This window comes from Ochotona princeps, chromosome 6 (genome assembly GCF_030435755.1).
Source record: "Ochotona princeps isolate mOchPri1 chromosome 6, mOchPri1.hap1, whole genome shotgun sequence".
In the NCBI taxonomy this organism is placed as follows: Eukaryota; Metazoa; Chordata; class Mammalia; order Lagomorpha; family Ochotonidae; genus Ochotona; species Ochotona princeps.
This window is the reverse complement of record NC_080837.1, coordinates 5,483,158-5,505,908: the sequence shown is the minus strand read 5'-3', so window position 1 is coordinate 5,505,908 and position 22,751 is coordinate 5,483,158. Positions and strand designations below refer to the sequence as shown.

General features: G+C 47.5%; 1 protein-coding gene across 1 annotated transcript in view; it reads right to left on the bottom strand.

The window, feature by feature from the left end:
• Positions 1-22,751, bottom strand: part of LOC101526509 (S phase cyclin A-associated protein in the endoplasmic reticulum) — a 238,417-nt gene that overhangs the window by 50,937 nt on the left and 164,729 nt on the right. The window contains exons 18-19 of the mRNA XM_058665271.1: positions 22,369-22,492; positions 1,340-1,572 (exon numbers count right to left, since the gene is read on the bottom strand). Coding sequence (XP_058521254.1) covers positions 1,340-1,572; positions 22,369-22,492 — 357 coding nt within the window. The remainder of the gene's footprint in view (positions 1-1,339; positions 1,573-22,368; positions 22,493-22,751) is intronic.

The following is a 22,751-nucleotide window of genomic DNA, read 5'->3' as shown; positions in this document are numbered from 1 at the left end:
ACATGTCTCACCCCTGGAGGGGGTGCTAAAGCATCCAAGGCCTCCCGCCTCATCACAGCCAGGCACACAGCCAGGTAGCCTGGATGGCAAGCAGGCAAGCTTGCTGCATCCCAGGGAGGCCTGAGGGGGCATGCAGGACAGAGCAGCATTCATCAGCACAGGGGCCTAAGCTGTCCATGACCAGCAGGACGCCAGGAAATTGAATGAGATCAAACGAGTGAGAGAAAGGCCACTGAGGGTAAAAGTCAAGTGCTGTAAGATAAATGGTTGTGGACCTGGAGGGCATGGTGCTCTCCCGCAATAAATATGCTTGGGGAAGGAGGGCGGGCAGAGGGGATGGGTGAGTGAGCGAAGCAATCCAAGCAGAGGGGAAGGAAGACACCAAAGGAAGAGACTGCTCCGGGCATTGCAGGAAAGGCAGGGGGAATTTATGAACTGTGAAAGAAGCAAACGCAGGGGAGGGCACTGGGGCTCTCTTGTTAACCTATCACACGTCAGAGCGTGACAGCTTGCATGGGTCTGGGGAGCCAGAGACCACAGACCCCAGAAGAGCTGCTCACGGGGCAATAGGTAACTAACACCAGATGGAGCCCTGCTGGGAAATTAAACCTTGTACCTGATTCAAGATTCCCAAGGGAGAAAGACTTCAGCAGCCCAGGCAGGAGTAAATTTCTCTGGAGGAAGAATAACCCCGGGGAGGAAGATGGGCAGTCATTGACTGGAAGACTGGCAGCAGAGTTTGCTCCACATGCGCAGTGGGAAGCAGAGCACACGGACACAGGGAGGCCAGCTCCAGTTGAGGGGATCCAGTTCCGGCTCTCCTGCCTGCTTCTGAGCTTACAAACCACACAACCTGACCTTGGGCAAGGCACTTACCCTCTTGGAGTAAGTCCCTCATCCAGAGTCCTACGCTTGTGGGGCTGTGAAACTTCCACTGCAAAGTTCCACACACCACAGGTGTCCCTAGATGGTAGCTATGCCTGCTGTGCTCAGCCTGACCCAAACTTACAGCAAGAAGTGAGACTGTGGAATTCTCAGAAGTTCCTTGAGCTGCGAAGAGTGGCATTAGCTCTGATGGGACATGGGCTAACATCACACACCCCAGGACAGGGAATGGGCAACTGAGCTTCCACTACAAGCCTTTTAATGGAGAGGATTCTCCCTCTCTCTGCACATAACGTGGTATATTCTCTACTAGAACATCTGTGGCTAATGCTGCGAGATGAGAACTGCTGCCACTACACCCGCCCCGAGATTTAAATAGCTGCAAGGTCATTTTCAGCACAAAGAACCAAGCTTTACGTCTTAAATCTTCCAGAAGAAACCCAGCAAGCTTTACCTGATAAGGTCCTGAACGCGACTGGGGAAAGCATCAGCTTGGGAGGCTGGGCTTTTCATTTCCTGTGCGGATGTTTTCGGGGTGGCCAGCTGGCTGCTTGCATCTGGCCAATGGGCAACCAGGCAGCTCAGAACTGCAGCACTCACTTTGAGAAGCCCAGTGGTCAAGCCTTCAAACACTTGTTTATTTGTATTTCTTCCCAAAATAGCATTGTTTTCATCTGGAATATAAACCTACATGAAAAAAAAATTGTACAGTAAATATGTCTCAATAAGGTCACAACAGAGCAGACAGGGAGGATTGAGAATTTCTGCCATCACCTATCAGTGATCTGCATATTCTATGAAGAGGACGACATGCTCCAAGTTTTGGCTTGCAGTCCGACTGCTGGCCCAGACCTCAGCTTTGTCTCCACAACCAGTATGACTTTGGCTACGTCACATCCCCCAGCTCTGACACTTCTCATCATAGGTTCTTGTGAGGATTAAATGTGCTAACGTGTGTAAGATGCTTATGAGAACATGTGTAGACGCACAGTAAGTAGTCAACAGATATTTGTCTCATTGAATACATTTTAGCAAAATTACATGAACTGAAAACCAACTGACAATCTGATATTATTTTTTCTTATTTTTAAAAGAAGCATTTATGTATTTATTTCTTTGAAAGGCAGAGTTAGCAATAGATGGGACTGGGCCAGCCAAACCCAGGAACCTGGAATTCCATCTGGGTTTCCCATGTGGGGGTAGCGGCTTGAGTACTTGGGCCACTTTCTGCCACTTTCCCAGTGTCAGAAGTGGAACTGCTGGGATGTGAACCAGTGCTCAGATGGCCTCCCAGGACTACCATGTCCTTCAAAGAAGATGAACGGGAAGACATGTGCTGAACCGACACTGCACATACGGGCTTACTTGGTAGCTGCCTGTGTGTCACTGAAGACCAAAAAATCACCTGAATCCAAAGCAAGGCTCATAATACACGTAAGTAGTTTTGTAACTAGAATTAGTCAGAGCTCAATTCAACCACCAAAGAGCCAGCTCGTGTGAATGCACATTCCAGGCAGTAATGGCTGCTGGGCAGGTAGCTGGGTTCCTGCCCACTTTGTGGGGGACCCGGATGGAGCTTCCCCTGCTGAGTTCAGCTTGGCTCAACACTGGTCACTACAGGTATTGCAGGAACAGGACAGGAGCTCTGTGTGTCCAATACACAAAAATTAATCTTTTTTCTTTTTTCAATTGCAAAATCAAAGTTCAGGATTTTGAGGCAACAGGCCTGGTTTCCACAGACAGTTATGGAAGAGATGGGATCTGGGCTGGTGAACTCTCAAGGACATGTGCCTTACTCCACCAGGACTCACTGGGTCTCCTAGGGCAGCTCTGTTGCTTGCAGAGGGAGAAAAGGCCCACCAAACCCCACCCTCCTGATGCCTGACACCTGCTCCATGAAGAAACTGGGGCTCCATAGTGCTTTACCCTGGGACCAGACAGTCAGGACATATTTAGTGGTTGTGGGGAGAACTGCAGAAACTGGGGTTTATAACACACTAATTATTCAGTAGCTGGAGAAGTCGTCTGGGGACTAATCACCATGACAACAACAGTCTGCTCACGGTTGGTGATGACCCCGGACTTTGCAATCAATGCCAGAAGTGCCATTTTGTCAGTTTCTTGGGAAGTAACCAGAAACCCAGAACTCTGGAGTAACCTGCAGCTGGCAGGAGGCCGCCTCCCCATCAGGCTTCCAGGGCTGACTCCAGGGACCTCAGATGGGGTGGAATGTCTCCCAATACAAAGTCTTAACCTTTCCCACCTCAATCTGCTTCCTTGGATTGAGGGAGTGCCACCTCCCATCCGGCCATCAACACCCTACCTCTTCATAGAGCTGTGCTTTGCTTTAACTTCAGCATTTGTCCTTGGACTTTTCGTGGTTTGAGGGTTACACCTAGGCGAGTCATTTTTTGTCTGCTTCCTCAGGGCATTTTACTCCAATGCTCCCAGAAATCATGCTCACCCTTGTGTCCCCACTTTTCTTTGGACAGCTTTAGAGGACTGCACAGCATGTCAGGGCTGCAAGGTGACAGCAGGAAGGTTTGGGTGGCAGTGGCAGTATGCTGTAAGGGATACCCAGCGTGCCATGCCTTTCATCTGGGTGGGTATCACTGTTACCTGCGGGAGCTATGGTGCTCCCTGGGGACACCTGCCCTAGCTGAAATGCACACTTTCCTGGGCGCTGCTACCTGCTGACGGGTCAGCACTGTGGGCTGAACTGACCTCTAGCGTGGCTGCTGAGTCGCAAGGACCCACGGCAGGTGCAGGAGCCTGTCTTTCAGGAAGTGTGCAAGTGACAGCCCCTTCCCCCCCTCCTCTGCTCACCCCTGTGCACACCTGGCTTACCTGAGTCTGGAACGCATTCCGTGTGGGGGTGGGTGGTCTGTGGAGGGCAAGGCAAGGTTACTTTCCCAGCATGCAGCTGGGCTGTAACCACCACCTGCTGCCGTGACTCTGGCCACTGACAGACAGAGCCAGGGAGCTTTTGGCCCCACAGAATCTGTCAGCCCCGAGGCAGAAATCTAAAACCACACTTCATTTCCGAATGAATGACAGGTTTTTCCTTTGGAACATTTTTCCTTAGAACAGTATACCCTTACAATAGCAGTGAGTTACAGGATAATTTCATTTACGCTTCAAAAAATTCTTTTTATTTATTTGAAAGGCACAAAGAGTGAGTGAGACAGTTCTTGAAACATCTTTCATCTGCTGATTCACTCCCCAAATGCTTTACAATGGCCAGCATTGGGTCAGGGTGAAGCCAGGGGACAGGAACTCAATCCAATCTCCCCGGTAAGTGGCCGTCCTGGGCTGCCTCTCGGTGCCTGCATCGGCAGGAAGCTGGACCAGAGAGCCGAGCCAGGACGGCAAGGAACGCGGGCGTCCCACGTGGCACCATGACCGCTATGCCAAGCGCCGGCTCCTCACATAGCCGTCCTTCCCTGCAAAGCCTCCTCTTCCTCTTAAAAGATACTTGAGCTGCTTAAAATATGGACCAGTACACACTGTTTGAGGTATAGAGAGCTGGAATTGAGTCTGCTCATTTTGGCTTTGCAGATTAGCAGGGTCCAGGGCATCAGACTTTCCTGAGAACATGGAGACTGCCAGAGCTAGGACGTGCACTTCGCTGCCTCTACGGTTCCAAGAGAAACACACAGGACCCATCCAGGGGCAAAGGACTGGCTGCTTTGGTGAAGTGAAACTAAAGGTCTTTATCACTTCTAAAGGCCATGCTTGCACTCCTTTCCCCTACACTTCCCACCCCACAAGGTTTCAGGCACTTGTATGTTCTGGCCTGCCATGCAGACAGGTGCTTTTATCAGTGGTACAGCTGCAATGTGATTCCATGAGAAGCAAACTATGTTCGTGACCAGTGGTTAACACAGCTAGTTTCTAGTATGCTGAAGCTGTGTTTATGTATTTTCAGTAGTTCTGCAGTGGGCTCACAAGGGACAGAACATGTGTCAGCTTAGCATAGAACAAGCAGGAGGTTGTTCAGAAAGCACCTGCTGGCCAGCACTAGAGCACAGGAAAATGACAGGAGGAAAAGGTCAAGGAAAAGTGGATCACTTCAGGAGCACACACAGGTCCCCCCACCACTGGCATCATTTAGTTTCCATTAGCTAAACTGGAACAGACATACAATTTTATTATTTTTTTGCTATTGATAGCTTATAAAACATTTATGCTTATTTATGCTTATTTCTATTATGCAAAAGTACATAGCTGATAACAGACGTTTATCTTGATGATTCATTTGGCTTAAAAAATACGTGGGGGTTGTGGTACACTAGGATTAGGCTGCAGCTTGGGTCACCTGCCTCCTATATGGGCTCCACTTTGAGTACCAGTTGCTTCATTTTCAAACCAACTTCCTGGTAATGCACCTGAGAAGGCAGCATGACTCAACATGCTTGAATCTTTGCCACCCGGATGGAGCTCCTGGCTGCTGCGGTGACCTGGTCCAGTCCTGGCTGTGGTGGGCATTTGAGGAGTGAACCAGCAGATGACAGATCTCTCTCTCTCACTGCCCTCTTTACCAGTCTACCTTCAAATAAATAAATAAACAAAACTGTATAAAAAGAAATCATATAGGAATGGCTAATAGTTCTCAACATTATCTTTAATTTGTTCCTTTTTAGCTCATAAATAATGTTAATACTGAAGAGATATTAAAATGCACCCTAAGTAGCTACCCTTTTGAACATATTTATGCCTTTGAATCTATTTACATATAAGGTTTTGTTTATTTCTATTTGTGTGAAAAGAGCTAAAGAGAGGAGGCAGGGAGGGAAAATGTTCCATCTACTGGTTCCCAACAGGCAGGGCTGGGTCAGGCTGGAGCCAGGAGCCAGGAGCTCCATGCAGGTCTCCTCTGTGTGTGGCACAGACTCAAGGACTTGAGCCATCCCATCTTGCTTCCTTGAGCACTTGTTAGCAGCAAGCTGGAATCAAGAGCAGGGCTGCAACGTGAACCCCAGAACCCCAATACAGGTTACGGCTGTCTCAGGTGAGATCTTAACCACTGTGCTAAATACTTCCCTAACACCTTGTTTTGTTCAATCCTGTATTCCCAGTGCCCAGAACTGGGCCTAGGTCTGTTTGGTTTTTAGTATTTGTTAAGTGTATGTAGACACTGATTTTCACAGTATTGCACCGCTCTGCACAGTGGGCCCTTGTCGGTGTGTCCCCTTCATCTTCCCCTCCACTCTCATGCCTGTTGCTGCTGGCTGTGGGATCGTCAGGTCTCCTCACCTCCAGCACACACCGTGTGCGTTCCTGGAGCCAGCCCTCCACCCTCCTGCACATCCTCTGCTCTGCTGGGATTTGGATGTGTCTTACCACTCTTTCCTGCTAGACGGTGAGCTATGATCTGTGTCTGCAATTCCACTGCCTGGTACATAATTGCTGCTCTTATGTATCAGCACTTCAAACAGCTGATGGTAAAATGGAACTATGGAACTAAGTTCATGTCTGACAATATGTTTTTCAGTGCAAAAATTAGTTTTATAACACATGGAAAATATGTATTATGAGAAAACTATACATAGACTGAAACAATTTTTTTGGTACCAAATAAACTCTTACTTTTTAATCCTCCCCCTTCTGTTCCACCCAGGAACTTTCTAAAGTCCTCCTGTGTCTCTGTTCACTGCCAGAATGCGCAGGCTCCAGAGGCACCCCCAAAGCAGGGTGCTCAGGGCGCTATGCTGGGGCTGGAGACCTTGTCTTAGGTGTGTGGGTTTCCGGCTCCTTGCCTGTAAACAAGGGCCCTTGGCTTGAACTAGCATTTGTGGAGAATGCATGGTAAGTAAAGTGGTGAACTGGGTATCTCCACACACGTTTATCTCATCCAGTGCCTGCTGCAGCCATCAATCATGTCGCTACCATAAAATGGGAAAGCAGAGGCTCCATGAGGGTCTGCACCTTGGGCAAGACTAAGGTTGAAGGAGCACCTTCTCCCACTCTGATACCTGACCCCATGCTCAGTCACTGTCTCCGGCACCATGGCACCTTCCCTGGGGTGAAGCTGGACATGGTCACCTCTCAGAGTCTGAGATTATCAATGATGGTGAAATTAGCCAAGTCACTTCACCTATCTTAAATATCAGTACGATCCAGAAAGCAACAAAAAATAATGATAAGCGAGGTGGAGGGAGGCATGATGATGTGAATGAGAAAACAGCAGAGCAGTGAAAGTAAAGATTTAAAAAGAGAACACAACACCACTACTGAGCACCATGGGAAGAATCTAAGACTAGGGCGGGGGATCCCCATGACCAGTCCCTGGCTCAGCCTCTCAGAATGTTCACCCCACAGTCACCTGGTGCTCAACTACTCCCCAGCTGTGTGCTGAGTTAATGTCTGTCCCTGCTCCTGGCCTTCCATCCTCCTCCCTGCTAGTCCAGTGGCTGGTGGACTTTCCTTTCCTTGGTGGCAGTTAGAGCAGGCCAGTTCCTCCTTGCCTGGGTCAACTGCTCAGAGTTCAAATCAGCTCTCACCTGTACCATGTCCTGGCTTCCTTGTCTTTTTTCTCATGGCATGGATTCTAATCCCTTCAATCTCCTAGTTCCTCTGCTCGACTGTGGGGTTGTAATCCTGTGATCTGATCATGTGAGAGGGCTTGTTCAGAGGCCATGTCACACCCTGTCTCCAGGTGAAGTCTGGCACACTTTCAACTACTCTGCAATGGGCTCCTTCACCTGCTGCTCACAAGGGTTGGGCCTCAGTGGCCTTTCTGGAGTACTCTGAACCCCTTAAGGTCTTTTCTACCCCTGAGTTTTTTCAGGAACCACTCCCTCAGCCTTGCTCCTCACTTTTAGTCCTCCAGGGCTTGCTTCACAGAGCACTTCCCAGAAAAAGCCTTTCCTGATGCTCTGGACTTGGCCATCTTGCGTTTGTGGCTTCCTGGGACTCTGCATTTTGGCTCTGTGGCCCACATTCCAATAGTAACTGGAGACTCTCTTACCTGCTAAAATCAAAGCTCTACTGTGATCAGGACAAATGGAATCTTTTTTTTTAAAGCTCACACAAATTGGCATAAAAAGGTACACCTATTTATGGAGCACCATGTGATCTTCTCACATATTAGTATAAACTGTAATGTTTAAATCAGGGTAAACATATCTGTCTCCTTAGTTACTACAACTTCACTGTGGAAATAGTAAAAAAATTTGTTTAGTTACACACACACATACACACACCCCTTGCTGATCCACACCCTAAAAGCTCACAGTCGCCAGGTCTGGGTCAGACACAAGTCAGAAGTCGGGAAATCCATCCTGGTCTCCCTCAAGGATGGCAGGAATCCAAATGCTTGGACCACCCTCTGCTGCCTCCCAGAACGCACTGGCGGCAAGCTGGATGGGAAGTATGGAGCAGCTGAGACTTGAACCAGGCCCTCCAACATGGTGTGGGCATCCCAGGTGGAGGCTCAATCCTTGTACCACAACGCCCCCTCAACAGTGAGTTATCGTTTTTATGGTCAGTCCACTACACCAAATCCACTGTTTGTGCTTGAGATGAAAGTGAATTCTACTGGGCAAGAGATGAGCTTGTGTGTACAGCAAAATCAGCGCAGTGACTTCCGGGGACAAGCCTAACATTTTCTCCAGGGCAGCCTGGAAGAAGGGAATTCACGTCCAGGACAAGAGTGCTGTGGATTGTGACAAACTGGAGCAGGCTGTCTGCAAAGGCCAGTGGATCCAGAGTTCACAAGATGCTGTGCCCGCAGGGGATTTAAACTGTGGAAAAGTACATAAGCAGAAGTGGGTTTGTTTAAAAAAAATGGGAGGGAGAGAGTGAGGTGTAAGAAGGAAAATTGGTGTGCATCTTCGAGGGGAAGCTGGCTTCCGTATGGCAGCTCTGATGGCGGCAGCCAGGAGCCTGGCAAGGGAGGATGCTAACAGGGCGCTGGAGTTGGACGCAAGTGAGATTGGAATTACCCCAGGTTAGCCTGCAAGGAGCTTTCTTTCTTCAAATTTTTAATTTAGATAATTACAGATGGACAGGAAATGGCAAAGTAAACAAACAAACAAAAACAGTAGTTCCATACTGTATGCTCCTCCTATTCCTATCCTAACTGCATGCCGAGGTACGGTTATGGCGGCTGACTGCAGCCCCGCTGGCCAGCTTCCCTTGCTTAGGCTGAGTTCCTGGCATGCACGCAAGTGGGTTTTTAATCACCGTGTCCTAAGAATCTCTGGTGTGGTCAGACTTCGATCCTACTGATATCCTGTGTCTTGGAGGCTTCCGCTGACTCTGCTGACTGGTACTGCAAGGTGGGCGAGGCAGTCCAGCATTCCCACTTGGTCTTCACCCACATTCTGCGGGTAGGGAGAGGATGGGTCTCCAGCCCTGGGCAGTGCGGGTTGCTTAGTTCTGTTCTGACAACTCACACAGCTGGTTATTACTGTCCCTCACAGTGCTAGCTGTCCTGCCACTTCATCTGGCCTCTTCCAATGTCCCCTGGTGAAATGTGTGTGCGTGCCTCATTACGTTGTGTGGGGGTGGACATGGATGCTTCCATGGGCACTCACTTCTGTGGGTAGGCAGTAAGAGCTCCACTTCCTTCTCAGTCATCCTGGCTCCTGGCTGCTGCCTGCTCTGGGTGTGCAATCTCTCTGGATAGAAGACAACAAGACCACCTTTTCCTGAGAACTTCACTCTTCCCCAGCCGCCCTTGTGGGTTGGGTGCCCCCGTCACCTTTCATAACCAGCCTTTCCTTAAAAGAAAATGAGAAGACAAGGAAATCAAAGCCCTTCTCCCTGGTCCTAGTCACCTCAGAGCACAGGTGGGAGCGTAGCTCAAGGCCTGCCAAGAGAGGACAGGTGGGGCGGTGGCTCCTGGCTGCTTCCTCACGCACTGCCTTTGGGAGAATGTCTTACTCCTTTCTAACTTTGGGGTGATGAAACAGACCTTTCGCCTACTCTCACCAATGGATAACATTTTGGCACAACTGGCAAAAGCACATTAAAAAAAACAAGTTGCAAGACTTATTTTAAAATGTATGCCTTCCAGAATTTCGATAACTGTTTGCATCTGTGGAGGAGCCACGGTGACCACGGACCCTGGGCACGATCTTTACCCCAGAGTGCCTGCGCCCCTGCAAGTCTGGGCTCACTCCAGCCAGTCGCAGATTCTAGAAATAAGTAACTAGAAGCACACAGCAGGCAGTCTCTGGAATTTAGCTATTCTTTTTCTCACTCTGAAAACTCTTGCCATGAATTCTGAGCAACTCATCCACAATACTGAAATACCCAGAGTTCCTTCCTTACTATTGCTAAGGCCCATGCTCTGAGGCAATATGATTTCTCACTGTTCCTGCCGACTGCCCAGTGTGCTATTTGGGCATTTTTAGTTTTCTGTGGAGAAGACCGCCCAGCTCATTCTATAGGAACTTGTGTGGGTGTATGAGTGTACAGAAACACTTTTATTTTTCTTAGCTCAACAGCCAGGGGTGGGACATTAGGATGACTGTGTGCTTACAAGAAACTGCCAATTTTAAAGCACACTTTCTAAAACATAAGGATTTCTTCAAGAGTACTGTCCTGGCCCAGGAATAAGCAACTTATCCATTGGGGAACACCCCTCCATACTGAAGCGTGGTTCACATTAAGGCTTTCATTTGCTGTGCTCAGAGGTGTTAATGAGACTTAATTTCGCAACATTTTTCCTCACTTGGCAGTGTTTTCGCAGGGGGCATGGGTTGAACAAGGGCAGAGGCCAACCATAAAACATACTTTCAGTCCATTTCCCACATCTCATAAAATCCTGAGAGGAGTCAGAAACAGGAACCTCATGGTATGCACGGGCGTTTTCATGTCTGCTTGTCACTCTTCTCATTTGCTGGAAAAGCCAGAAGGCCCAACACTCAGCTCCCCACTGTGTCTGCATACGCGTGCGCACACATGCGTGCGTGTACACACACACACACACACACGATGCAAGCTCCAGAAGGGCAGGCCGAGACTGCATGGTCACAGGGTGCTGGCAGAGGCCTGGCCAGAGCTTCTCTACACTCACGTTCCAATTGCACCTGTCCTCACCCACGTAGTCTCTCATTTCTGTCCTACCTCCTTCCTCTGAATCACTCCCTCCAGGCTCTGCTCCTGCCTTTTAGCTACGCTCTTGCATTCCCTGTCTGCCTGCTGTGCCCACTGTTACTCTGAGCTCTGCCAGATTTCCCTATCTCCAGCAGCTGTGTCCAGGCTCTGCCTTACCCCCAAACAGCAGCTCCCCAGCCCTGCACCTCCAGACCTGTCAGATATCTGGGAGCTGAATGATTCCTGAGCAGTGCTGCCCACGGTCTCCAGGCCTTCAGCTATAGTGACCTTCCCATGGCTTGGCGGCTGGACCACAAACCTACCACAGGTCACGGGATACTCCCGATTCCCCATGCAGGAACTGGGCCCAGCCATTATCCCAGGGTCTCTCTATTCAAAGCACTCGGAATAGCTGGCATGACCTTTGAGGAAGACTCATGCCACAAGTAAGCTGTTTTACAGATTCCCCAGGGAGGCAGATGGCAGGCTTAATGGTTAAGGTGCAGGTTGGGATGCCTGTGGCCCACGTCCCAGTGCCCGTTTGTGTTCCAGTTTCCTGCTGATGGACACGGAAGGAAAACAGCAGCTGATGGTTCAAGTAGTTGGGTTCCTGGCACCATAGGAAGACCTGAATTGGGCTCCTGGCACCCAGCTTTGCCCTGGGTCAGTCTCAGCTGTTTTGGAGATTTGGCAAATGAACCAGAGGAAGGAGCGTGCTCTCACTGCCTCTCATATAAATAAAATTAAATTTAAAAACTTTGAAAAAGTCCTCTGCAAGGAGTCTCAATTTGTTTTAATTATCTAGCTTTGCTTTCCTAAGAACAACCATTTCTCTTCAATAAGGAAACCTTCTCTAAGAAATAAACTCTTGTGTTATGTTTTAATTATAAATTGTCCCGAGAGGTTAACTATTGAGATCAATGGGTATAGGTGACGGAAAGCACCAAAGTTGCAACAGCTCACTCCAGATTTCTAGGAATTTTATTTCAGTGCTTTTAGAAATACATACATGCGCTCACATACTATCAAACTAGAAAAGCTTCAAGTATGTTCAAAGAACTGGTTTCCTGAGCTTTGTGAGAAGATGCTGAACACTTCAGCATCTCACACTCATACAACAAACTCACACTCCTACACTCCAACGCCTCCCACACAATCGGGAAACTCATGCTGATTCTTGCTCACCATCTGAACCTCAGAGCCCATTCAAAATCAGCCAACTACTGCAGTAAAGCCACTGACAGCAAAAGCAGAGAGTCTGGGATAGGCTGCAGCCAGTTTGCACATATTCTGTCCTCCTCACTTTGTTGACACTTACTTGTCTGAAAAGCAGAGTTAGAGAGCTAGAGGCAGAGAGAGATGTTTTCATCCACCAATTCTTTCCCCAAACGGCCAGGACAATTGGGGCTGGGCCAGGCCAATTCCAGGAACGAGGATCTAGGAAGTTCATTGGGTCTTCCATGTGGGTGGGTGTGTGGCGGGGGTCTTCCATGTGGCAGTGTACATAGCTGGATTAGAAGTGGGGCAGCTGGGTACAGCGCAGTAGTCTAGTGGCTAAAGTCCTCGCCTTGCATTTGCCGGGATCCCATAAGGGCACTGCTTTGTATGTCCGCTGTTCCACTTCCCTTCCAGCTCCCTGCTTGTGGCCTGGGAAAGCAATGAGGACAGCCCAAAGCCTTGGGACCCTGCACCCATGTGGGAAACCCAGAGCAAGCTCCTGGCTCCTGGCTTCAGATCGACCCAGCTGCGGCCATTGTGGCCACTTGGGGAGTGAACCAGTGGATGGAAGTTATTTCTCTCTCTCTTTCTCTCTGTAAATCTGATTTTCCAATAAAAAATAAATAAATCTTAAAAAAAAGAAGTAGGGCAGCTGGGACTCAAACTGAAACCCATTAATGCCTGCCAGGTAGTGACTTAACTTTCTGTGCCATAACCTTCTCCTTTAAAAATTCTAGTTTTGTAAACAATTTTATACTTCAAGCTTTTCCTAATATTAATATCCTACACAAATACAGTGCAGTTACAAAAACCAGAAAATTCATACTGACATAAAACAAACTATTCTATAGACAGAATGATTTTGCCAGTTTTTCCAATACTGTCCTTTTTTGGGGCGGGGGAGGTGTCAGGGCTGAGCCCAGCCCTTTGATGTTCCTTAATCTCAGCATTTTGAAGACTTTGGTCAGGTTTTTATGGAAAGCTCTTCTACCTGGGTTTTTCTGTATCTTGCAGAGATCTTTTATAATTATGTTTCCCTTTCGTAATGTGTTACCATGATGCTTGTCTAGTAATTGTTGTGTTTGCACCATTTATCAATTTATAAGTGAATTTTATAGTTATTGCATTTTCAGCTCTAGACTTTCCATCTGATTCTTTATATTTCTCTGAAAGTGCCTAACATTCATTCACCATTACTGTGTTTCCCTTTGGAATAGCTAACAGTTGTGGGACGATCCTTTTCTGCTGTGACATCTGTGTTGCCTCAGGGTTGAACCACATTCACTGTCCTATCTCTTGAGCATGAGAAAATTTATTTTTCTGAGTACTCCTGGTTAATGGACGCTGCGCATGCTGTGCTATGGAGAATCTGGGTTCTGTTACATTCTTCCGACAAGTGCTGATCTCTTTGCTTTGAAAGCGGGCATTTGACTTTGCTAGATTCAAATTATCAAATGGACTTCTCTGTGGTCAGCGGCTCAGACCTCAGCTCTTCTGTCCTTGGCTGAAGTACGTGGATTCTGTATCACAGACATATGAAATGTTCAGGATTATTCAGATATTTGTGATTAGGGTAGCCCACTCCTGGATCCCTCTTTTCTGAGTACCTTTCTCACACTATGCCAGCCATCTTTGACCTGAATTCTGTCCTCTGGGCACCTGAGGTGTCACCTACTGTGACTGGCTCTCAGTAGAAAAGCCACAGAACTGGGAAACTCACCCCACCTGGCCCTTCTTTCAAGGCTCTGTTCCCATCAGGCCCTGCTTTGGATTGGTCTCTAGAATGCCCAGAACTGTGCTTTCAAGTGATTTATCCAGAATTCACAGTTGTTGCCTCCAGAAGCGGAGTCTGACAGCAGCTTAGTCGTACTTGAAGCACAACTCACCTTCTGTGATACCAAGTCCTTCAGATCTGGTAAGACCTGCTTTTTGGCTGAATGCACAGCTAATTCTTGTAAAATTCTCACGTGTGTCTACAAAGAATGCATCATTCTCTATTGTTGTACAAAGACTTCTACACACATTAGTTTGCTGGTTTGTTTCAAATCTTCCCGATAAACGCTTTTCTGTTTAACTAATAATTTGAAAGCAGTGTGCAGAAACCTCCTCTCTCATGGCAGACGACTCAATCACTCCCTCAGCTGGCTAACTGATAACTTTCAGGGACAGTGACCGCAATGGTGCTGATGCCAGATCACATGACTGCAGTGGGAGGTCAGCGAGACTATATCAGACCCATCTTTTTTGAATCTGGACATTGGTTTGGAGAATAAAGCTCTACCTGTCTCAGCATTCTTTAGCTGTTCTCAGTGGTATGGGAAAGTAACACAGCAGAGAAGATGCTGGGCTGGAAGTTAGGGATCTGTGTTGGCTTCCTAGTTACCTCAGTAGTGGCTGTGCAACTCTGGCAAGCATTCCACCTCACCTATCTCGTGTGGCTTTCCTCTCCTGTGTTAAACAGCACTGACACACACCAGACACCATAACGCTCCTTCCCTGGTCTCCTTACAAGATGCAGGGCCTGGCAGAGTCCCATTTCTGATTACAAGAAAGGCAAGGCGTCCTGGCCACTGCTTTCCTTGGTACGTGGCTGAGCAGGTGCTGCTCGGTGACAAGAGAAGCCCACAGGACACCCTGGTGCCAGGAAGTACGCTTCACGTGTGAGCAGAAGGGCTTCCGCTCCCAGGTTACTAATCAGAGTCCTTCACAGCGTGGAGAATGGAGAGCGGCAGGCCTTGCTCTTACAACGACACTCACAAGCACCTGGAGTAAGTGAAAAACAATTCCTGGCCTTGTGGCTGTGCTGGATGCTCCTTTGTGTGTGTCCAGGGCTGTCTCATCACCTTCTGAGGAGCTCTCCAAATGCCTTTTTGATCCAACAGTGTCCTATCAATTATTTAAGGTCTGTACATCACTTTGCAATTACCAGTCTCTTTGGCTCCAGAAAACAGATACACGCAATTTATCAGCATCTTCTTTCAATGTTTCATAAAGTACAGGTCACTATGAATTAAAAATAAGACCGCTCATGAAACATTTAATGCCTTTTAAGAAGTGACGAAACATCAAGAAAGTATTAAATCTTTTAATTAATTAACTGCTTCTTCAGAGTATCTTGCCTGGGTGATAATCTCAGGCCTGAATAAAATTTAAACTCACAAAAAATGTTGCTTTTTAAAATCTGTCAACTTAGTGAAGAGAGGACACATCAGTTTAGTTTGCGGAAGGGCAGGCACAGGGAAGCTGGCTTTAGGCTGTGGTCAGCCACCAGGCTCCAGGCTGCGGTCAGCCACCAGGCTCCAGGCCAGGTTAGCAGCCAGGCTCCAGGCTGCAGTCAGCCACCAGGCTCCAGGCTGCAGTCAGCCGCCAGGCTCCAGGCTGCGGTCAGCCGCCAGGCTCCAGGCTGTGGTCAGCCACCAGGCTCCAGGCCAGGTTAGCAGCCAGGCTCCAGGCTGCGGTCAGCCACCAGGCTCCAGGCCGCGGTCAGCCACCAGGCTCCAGGCTGCGGTCAGCCACCAGGTTCCAGGGCTGCGGTCAGCTACTAGGGCTGTGCAATCCATCCCAGGTCTACTTGTTTAGCAGCATATCAGACTATTTGGATCTTACCCAACATTAGAAGCTGATCGCAGTCTGTTTTCACAGCACTTGGGAGAATCTTCACTAAATGTCGTCTGTTGTGGTAAAAACACAACAAACTTACCCTCTAAGTATATATTGTTCCTAAGCATGGGTACGTTGTCAAAAAATAGATTTCTAAAACTTTCTCATCTTGGGTGACTTAAAGCCTAAGCCTCAGCGAGTAGATTCCCCATGACTTGGCCTTCTGTTTAGTTTGAGTGTTTTGGACACTTCCATGATACAGGAACAGGCAGCATTTCTCCTCCTGTGATTGACTTGTTTCCCTTGGTGTAACGGCACCAAGGCTCATGTGTGTTGTCATGTATGATGGGATTTCCTTCTTAAGGCTGAGTAACACCGCTCTGCACATAAATCCTGTATTTTCTTTAGCTACTCATCCACTGTGGACACTCAGTATAGTTCCACCTCCAGGATTTTGTGAGTTATGCCGCAAGGAACACAGCCCTGCAGAGAGACAGTGGAATTCCAAGCTGTAGTTTTTTTGAACAAATATTCAGCAGGAGGCCTCCTGGATCATACAGCAGGTTCTGTCTTCAACTTTTTCAAGGATTTCCATTCTGTTTTCCACAGAGGTCACTATGTACTATCATCAACAGTACAGTACTACTACACATGTCTCCCATGTGGATGGCATAACTTCAACTACATGAGCCATCACTACTGCCTACCTGGAGGTGCAGGAAGCTGGAACTTAGAGCACAATTGAGTACTGAGCCCAGACACCACACCAATTGTCCATTTTTATTAGGATTAATTGTTTTTCTTTTTCATTTGGTTTAGCTATTCTAGCTACTTATGCATTTTGGATTTATTTATGCAGTACCATTAAAAAATACAATTAGGCAGGGCTGGTGCCATGGTTCAACAGGCTAATTCTCACTCTGTGGTGCCAGCATCCCATATAGGCAAGGGTTTGTGTCTTAGCTGCTGCAATTCCAATCTAGTGTTCTGCTTATGGCCTGGGAGAGCAGAGGAGGATGACCCAAGTCCTTGGGACCCTGAATCCACATGGGAACCCCAGAAGAGGGTCCTTGCTCCTGGCTTCGGATCAGCTCAGCTCTGGTTGTTGCAGCTGTTTGAGTAGTGAACCAGCAGATGGAAGACCTTTCTCTATTTCTCCTCTCTGTAAATCTGCCTTGCAAATTAAAAAAATACAACTGGGTAACTTATAAACAACAGAAATTTATTTCTGACAGCGCAAGGTCTGACAAGTTCAAGATCAAGGTGTCAGCAGACTTGGTGCCTGGTGAGGGTCCACGTTCTGGCACCTTCTAGCTGTGTCCTCACGTGGTAGAAGGCAGGAGCAGCTCTTGGGGCATGCTAAAAGCACTGATGCTGACTTGGTGACTGAATTCTCTCGTACATTTTCCTCCTAAGTCCATCACGGTGGCGAGAAGGTTTCTACAGGTGTATCTTAGGGGGACTAAACATGAAGATCATAGTACCCCATTATCACATACAGGGCTTGCCAGTCAATTTTTCTTTTCCATTCTGTAGGCTGACTTCTTCTGTAGACTGTTTGCTTTGAAGTTCAGAGGACTTTCAGTTTAATTCCATTTATTTATTTATCTTGGCTTTTGTTGCCTATGCTAGATGGTGTTATATATGAGAAATCATTACCAAGATCAAATTTATGAAGGTTTTCCCCCAATTTTTCATCTATGAGTTCCATAGTTTCAGTAGTACACTTAAGTACTCAGTGCCCGAGGTGAATTTTATGGATGGTGTATGATACAGGTCCAATTTTGCTATTTCACTTGCATGTGGATATCCAGTTTTTCCAACACCACTGCTTTTCCTTTCCTCCTCTGAGTATTCTTGGTAATTTTGACAGAGGTCAGTTAATCAGTGCTTTGCATTCTCTTCTGGCCCACAGCATTTCTGCTGAGAAATCTGCTGAGAGTTTTATGTGAGCTCCCTTGTCGATGATAATCCATTTGTCTCTAACTGCTTACAAAATTATTTTTGTCTGCGGACTTTAGTCCATGTATCTTAACTGTGTTTTCCTGGCTTTCATCTCATTTGGGATCTTTTGGACTTACTGAGTCTACATGCCCGTTTCCTGCCCTAGATTTGGAGAGTTTCCAGTCATTATTTCTTTATGTAAGTTTTTTGTTTCTTCTTCTATTTTCCTTCTGGAACTTCAGTAATATGCACATAGGTCTGCTTGATGCTGTCTAATAAATCTCTTAGGCTTTCTTCACTCTTTATATATATATATATATATGAAACATTTATTTCCACTGGAAAGGCAGATACACAGACAGAAAGATCTTCCAACCACTGGTGGCTGCAAAAGCTGGAGTTAAGCTAATCCGAAGCCAGGATCCAGGAGCTTCTTCTGGGTCTCCCACTCAGGTGCAGGGTCCCAAGGCTTTGGGCTATCTTCTACTGCTTTCCCAAGATACTAGCAGGGAGCTGGATGGGAAGTGGAACAGCTGGGACATACACCTGCACCCATATGGGATCCCAGTGAATGTAAGGCGAGGATCTAGCTACTAGGCCATTGCACCAGGCCCTCAATATTTTTATTTTTTGTTTCTTTGACTTAAAAACTTTAAGTGACATGTCTTTTCTTCTGTTTGATCATATCTGCTGTTGAAACCTTTTGGTGAACTTTTCAGCGCAGTTACTCTACTCCTCATCCTGACATTTCTATTTTATTCCTTCTTTTTATATTTCTCTCTTGTTAACAATTTTGTTTCGCTTATGCATGAGTTCCCCAAGCTTGGAAAGCATCTTTATGCTTGGAGTTTTAAGGAAGCTGTTGTTGGTTGTGAATGTGTCTGGGCTCTGAAGTTCTCACAAAGGCACTTTAACTTCTATGTTGTTGCTACTTGGGTGTCTGTGGAGCATGAGGGCCAACACTTCCCGCTCCACTCCCTTGCTCTGGGTGCTGCTTTCCATTGTGCCTGTCTGCCCTCCTCAAGGATGCCTCCTGAGGCTGCAGGCCCACCCCTTTCTGCACTGGAATGCTTCTAGGCAAATACAAGGTGCTGAACAATTACTTAACGAATGAAGGGAGAACTCAGCCTGAACATATTTTAAAGCTTTCATGCTTCATGGAAGATAATAAATCTGTGTTAGCTTTCACTCCTACGGGAACCCTATCGAAATGCACTTATTTTGCAGGGCTCCAAGTACTCTCCCTGAGAGCCTATCCTAAAAATCTGATTTCCCATCTACATTGCAATGAAAAGAGAATGCTTTGTAAAACCCAGAACTGCAGAAGTTCTCCTCCTGTTCAAGGCATACTCACACCTGACTTCCTCTCCAAAGCCTTGTCGAGCACAGAGCTAGGGTGAAAGTGCTACGCTAATGCACTTTGGTAGCCCTGGCATCCACACAAAGCTCTGCAAACAGCAATGGAAAAGAACCACAAGAGTGCCAGAGCAAATGCCAAGTGGCCACAGTCGAAGGCAAATGTTTCCTGAGCCCCAGGGTTTGCCGAAGAACCAGAAATGCCAGCCATTGGGTATTTAATGCATTCTACCAGGTCATGCTTCTTTTACTTCTTTTACGCTTTTTTCCCCCATTCCTGACAGGAAACTTGTTGATGACTGTTTTTGTTCTTCACTTTGAAAGGTGCTTGCAAGTTCGTGGTCGGCATTTCACTTATACCAGTCAGTGAGAGAAATGGAAAAGTACTCAAAGTGCTTTCCAGAAACGTTCAAAATCACTCTCACCAGCACCTCTACCCATCAGTGCCATGCCAAAACTAGGCATCACAGCCTCCTGTGCTACGGCCACAGGCTCCCTCACAGCCGCGTTAAGAACTGACAGCCACAGAAGGAAGAGCCTGAGTGGAACCAAAAACCCCAGGAAGCGCCACGTGTAAGCAAAGGACAGACAACTGTGCTTGGCAAACAAGAGTCCTGGGATCCGGGTTCCAAACTGTGCAAAACTCACAAACAGAATAGAACAAATACAGAATGTGGCGAAATACATTGACAAAGATTAAAAGCTTTTTTGAGTGTCAAAAAACCTTGAAACCACAAACACAGGACTAGGATTCCAAGGAAATGTGGGCCTATAGGGAGACGGAAGTGATCTGGGTCCTCACAGGCTCCAGCACACACTGGCACTCAGTAAATGACAGCTGTTAGCAGGAGCTGGGGACTGGCTCAGCACCTGGCAGGTGCCCCACACACCTTCCCCTGGGCTCCCACGACCCTGGTATAGGATGTCCCCTGCCACATGCCACACGTGTCAGGCATTGGCTGTGCCTCCTTACAAAATTGATGCTGAAATTTCATATGTGATCTCGTCTTTGGAGGTGGGGCCTGTGAGCAGAGCCCCCTGCCTGGGGTCAACCCCTGTCCAAGAAGAGGCCAGAGGCTGCGACCAAGAGCTTCCGTTAGCCACTCGGTCCATGACCCTTGGTTACAGCCATCTGACAATGCCAATGTCATATGTGCTGTTCCCGCTCCCACACACAGCTTTCTCTGAAAGGCTGGGATCACCACACGTGCTTCCCTGGAACTGGATTGTTATTAGGTCACAGAATAAGTGAACTGTCTTATCAGAATCCCTTTGCTCTGGATGAGGCCAGTTGGTCACCAGGAAGGGTCAAGAGCCAGCATGCAAGGTTCCTTCTGCAGGTCTGCCGCACTTCACATGCCCTCTTCTGCCCAAGGCTATACCTCGCCCTTTCTCCCTCTGCCAACAGGAAACTGCTTGCACCGGGGTAAACACCTCCAGACGACGCAGCGTGGAATGGTGGAGAAATTGGGCTTGTTTTTTTTTTTCCTTTGCTTTTCGTTTGTATTTGGAAATAATGTTAAACCAACAACTACAGTTTTGCACCAGTGGCTACTTCTGCTAACATCTTACAAAACCACAACAAAATCACCCGACTGAGGAAGAAACCAACACTGAGTCAAAAAACTCGCACTCTGCACCTGAATGTTCAAGTTTTCCTACTAACACTCTTTCTCTCTGGTCCAGGATCTTACATTACAGTTAACTGTTTTTCCCTGCTCTCTTCTCCATTGTGATGGTTCTTCGTTATTTATTTATTTCTTTATTTGGTCTTTCATGAAAATGGAATTTAAGGAGAGCGTGAGTTAGTGTCTCTCCATTTGGGTTTAACAGTACTGACTCCTAGCTCTGTAATTCATTCCTGTGTAGCCTCGGGCAAGTCCGCCTCTCTATGACTCACAATACCCGGTCTACGAAATGGGATAGGAACACTGAATCTGGCAGGCTATTTTGAAAATTGGAGGCAATATGTATCAACACACCTGGGATATATAAGATCATACAACATATGTTTATTAAGTCTTCTTGTCCTACCCTCCAAGTATTTCTGATAGAACTTCTTGGTTACATGCCTTTCTTTTTTTTAATCCCTTCTTTTATAGACAGAATTGTCAATGACTTAGCCTCTGGTGTTGGCTCATTGCACTGCCATGAACAGTCATTGCTGGGCTGAGGGACAGTTCTGGGTCCGAATCTGCTCTCCCTTAGGCTGTTGTGTGTAGTGCCAGCACACCTGCCCATCAGTGCTTAACACTTCCTCTCCTGACTGCCCAGCTTGCCAGATGTAGGTATTAATTTATCCAGGCACACATTCCCTTAACAACGTACTGAATCTACTGAGATTGGGCCCTGGGTTAGGGTCAGGTACATCAACCTGTGGTTGGTAGGGAAAATAAACAGTTAACTAACTCCTTGGAATCACTGCTCCATGTGACCTCCTGGCTAGGACCATGTAAGAGGCACATTCCACCTGAGCTGGAGAAAGCGTTTGTGGAGCAGATGTCATCATGCTTCAGTCAAGCTCTGCACACGGTGCGGGAGTTAACCAGAGGGAGCGGGAGAGACAGCCAAAGGCATGCACCTCACAGAGCTAAGAGGGCCGTGCCAAGCAAGTCAGTCGGTTCTGAGAAGCAAATCTCCTGGCTTGGAAACTCTCAGCTTAACAGTGATTTTGTGCCAATACCTCAGGGGCTCAGAAACTTCCCCAGGAAAACTTCTGGCCCCAGGCTAGTGTTCTGGAACCTGTAGCTGACACAGCTAAACCTCTGCCTGTTACCTACAGTCAGCTTTCATCTCTCACCATGTGCCAGCCCAAGTCAAAGGCAAGGTGGCGACGGGCTGCGACGGGCTGCTTACTGCCACTTCACAAGTACAAACTGCTCTGCTGTTTTCTGGTAGAAGAGCTTTTGGCTGCATCTTTACAATGCCAGTGGCCACTGAGAGGTTCTTTCCTCAATTGAGCCTTTCGGCTTAGCAGGCGAGACCCTCTGAGGTTTCCCCAGCTTTCTTCCATCCTCCAGCGCCCACTGCCTTCTCGCTGAAGCCAAGTCCAGTCTGACCATGTTAAAGTGTGACATTTCAGCAGCCCAGTGTCCTGTCCACTGCAGAGCGGGACTTCAGTGAGTCCAACACAACACTGCCACGTGTTCAAGAGGTTTCCCCGCCAGCTCCTATTTCACCCTCCCAATCATACTCACCTACTCCCCACCTCCCCACTTCTCCTTGAGAGAGCAAATAAAGCAAATTCCTTTTGTTTTCTCCCAAGAGAACAGTTCCCAAGCCTTATGGCTCTTAACCTCAGGCAGGAATATTACATACCGTCAGCTGGTGTATCAGGAGGTCCATTAAGAAGGTAATCTTGTTACTAAACAGAACATCCTTGCAGTTCTCGGAGCAGTTACTGCAGGCCAGGTTGTAAACATTGATTGCATTGCAGAGGGATCTAATACAAGGAGAGAAGCACCATCTGTAAGACCAGAGCCGTTCTTCTCCAGCCAATTTCAGACGCATAAACCAAAGGGCACGCAGGCAGCAGGAACGGCATGCAAGTTCCTCTGAGAAGCCAAGTCAAACACTATGAGGGGCAAGACCCATTGTCAGCTAACTAGAAACACTTCCAACTTCCAGCCAAAACCCAGTGGTCATTAGTACTCAATGCTTACCTCTCACTTGTTTCCACTCCTTACAGCTCAACAGGATGG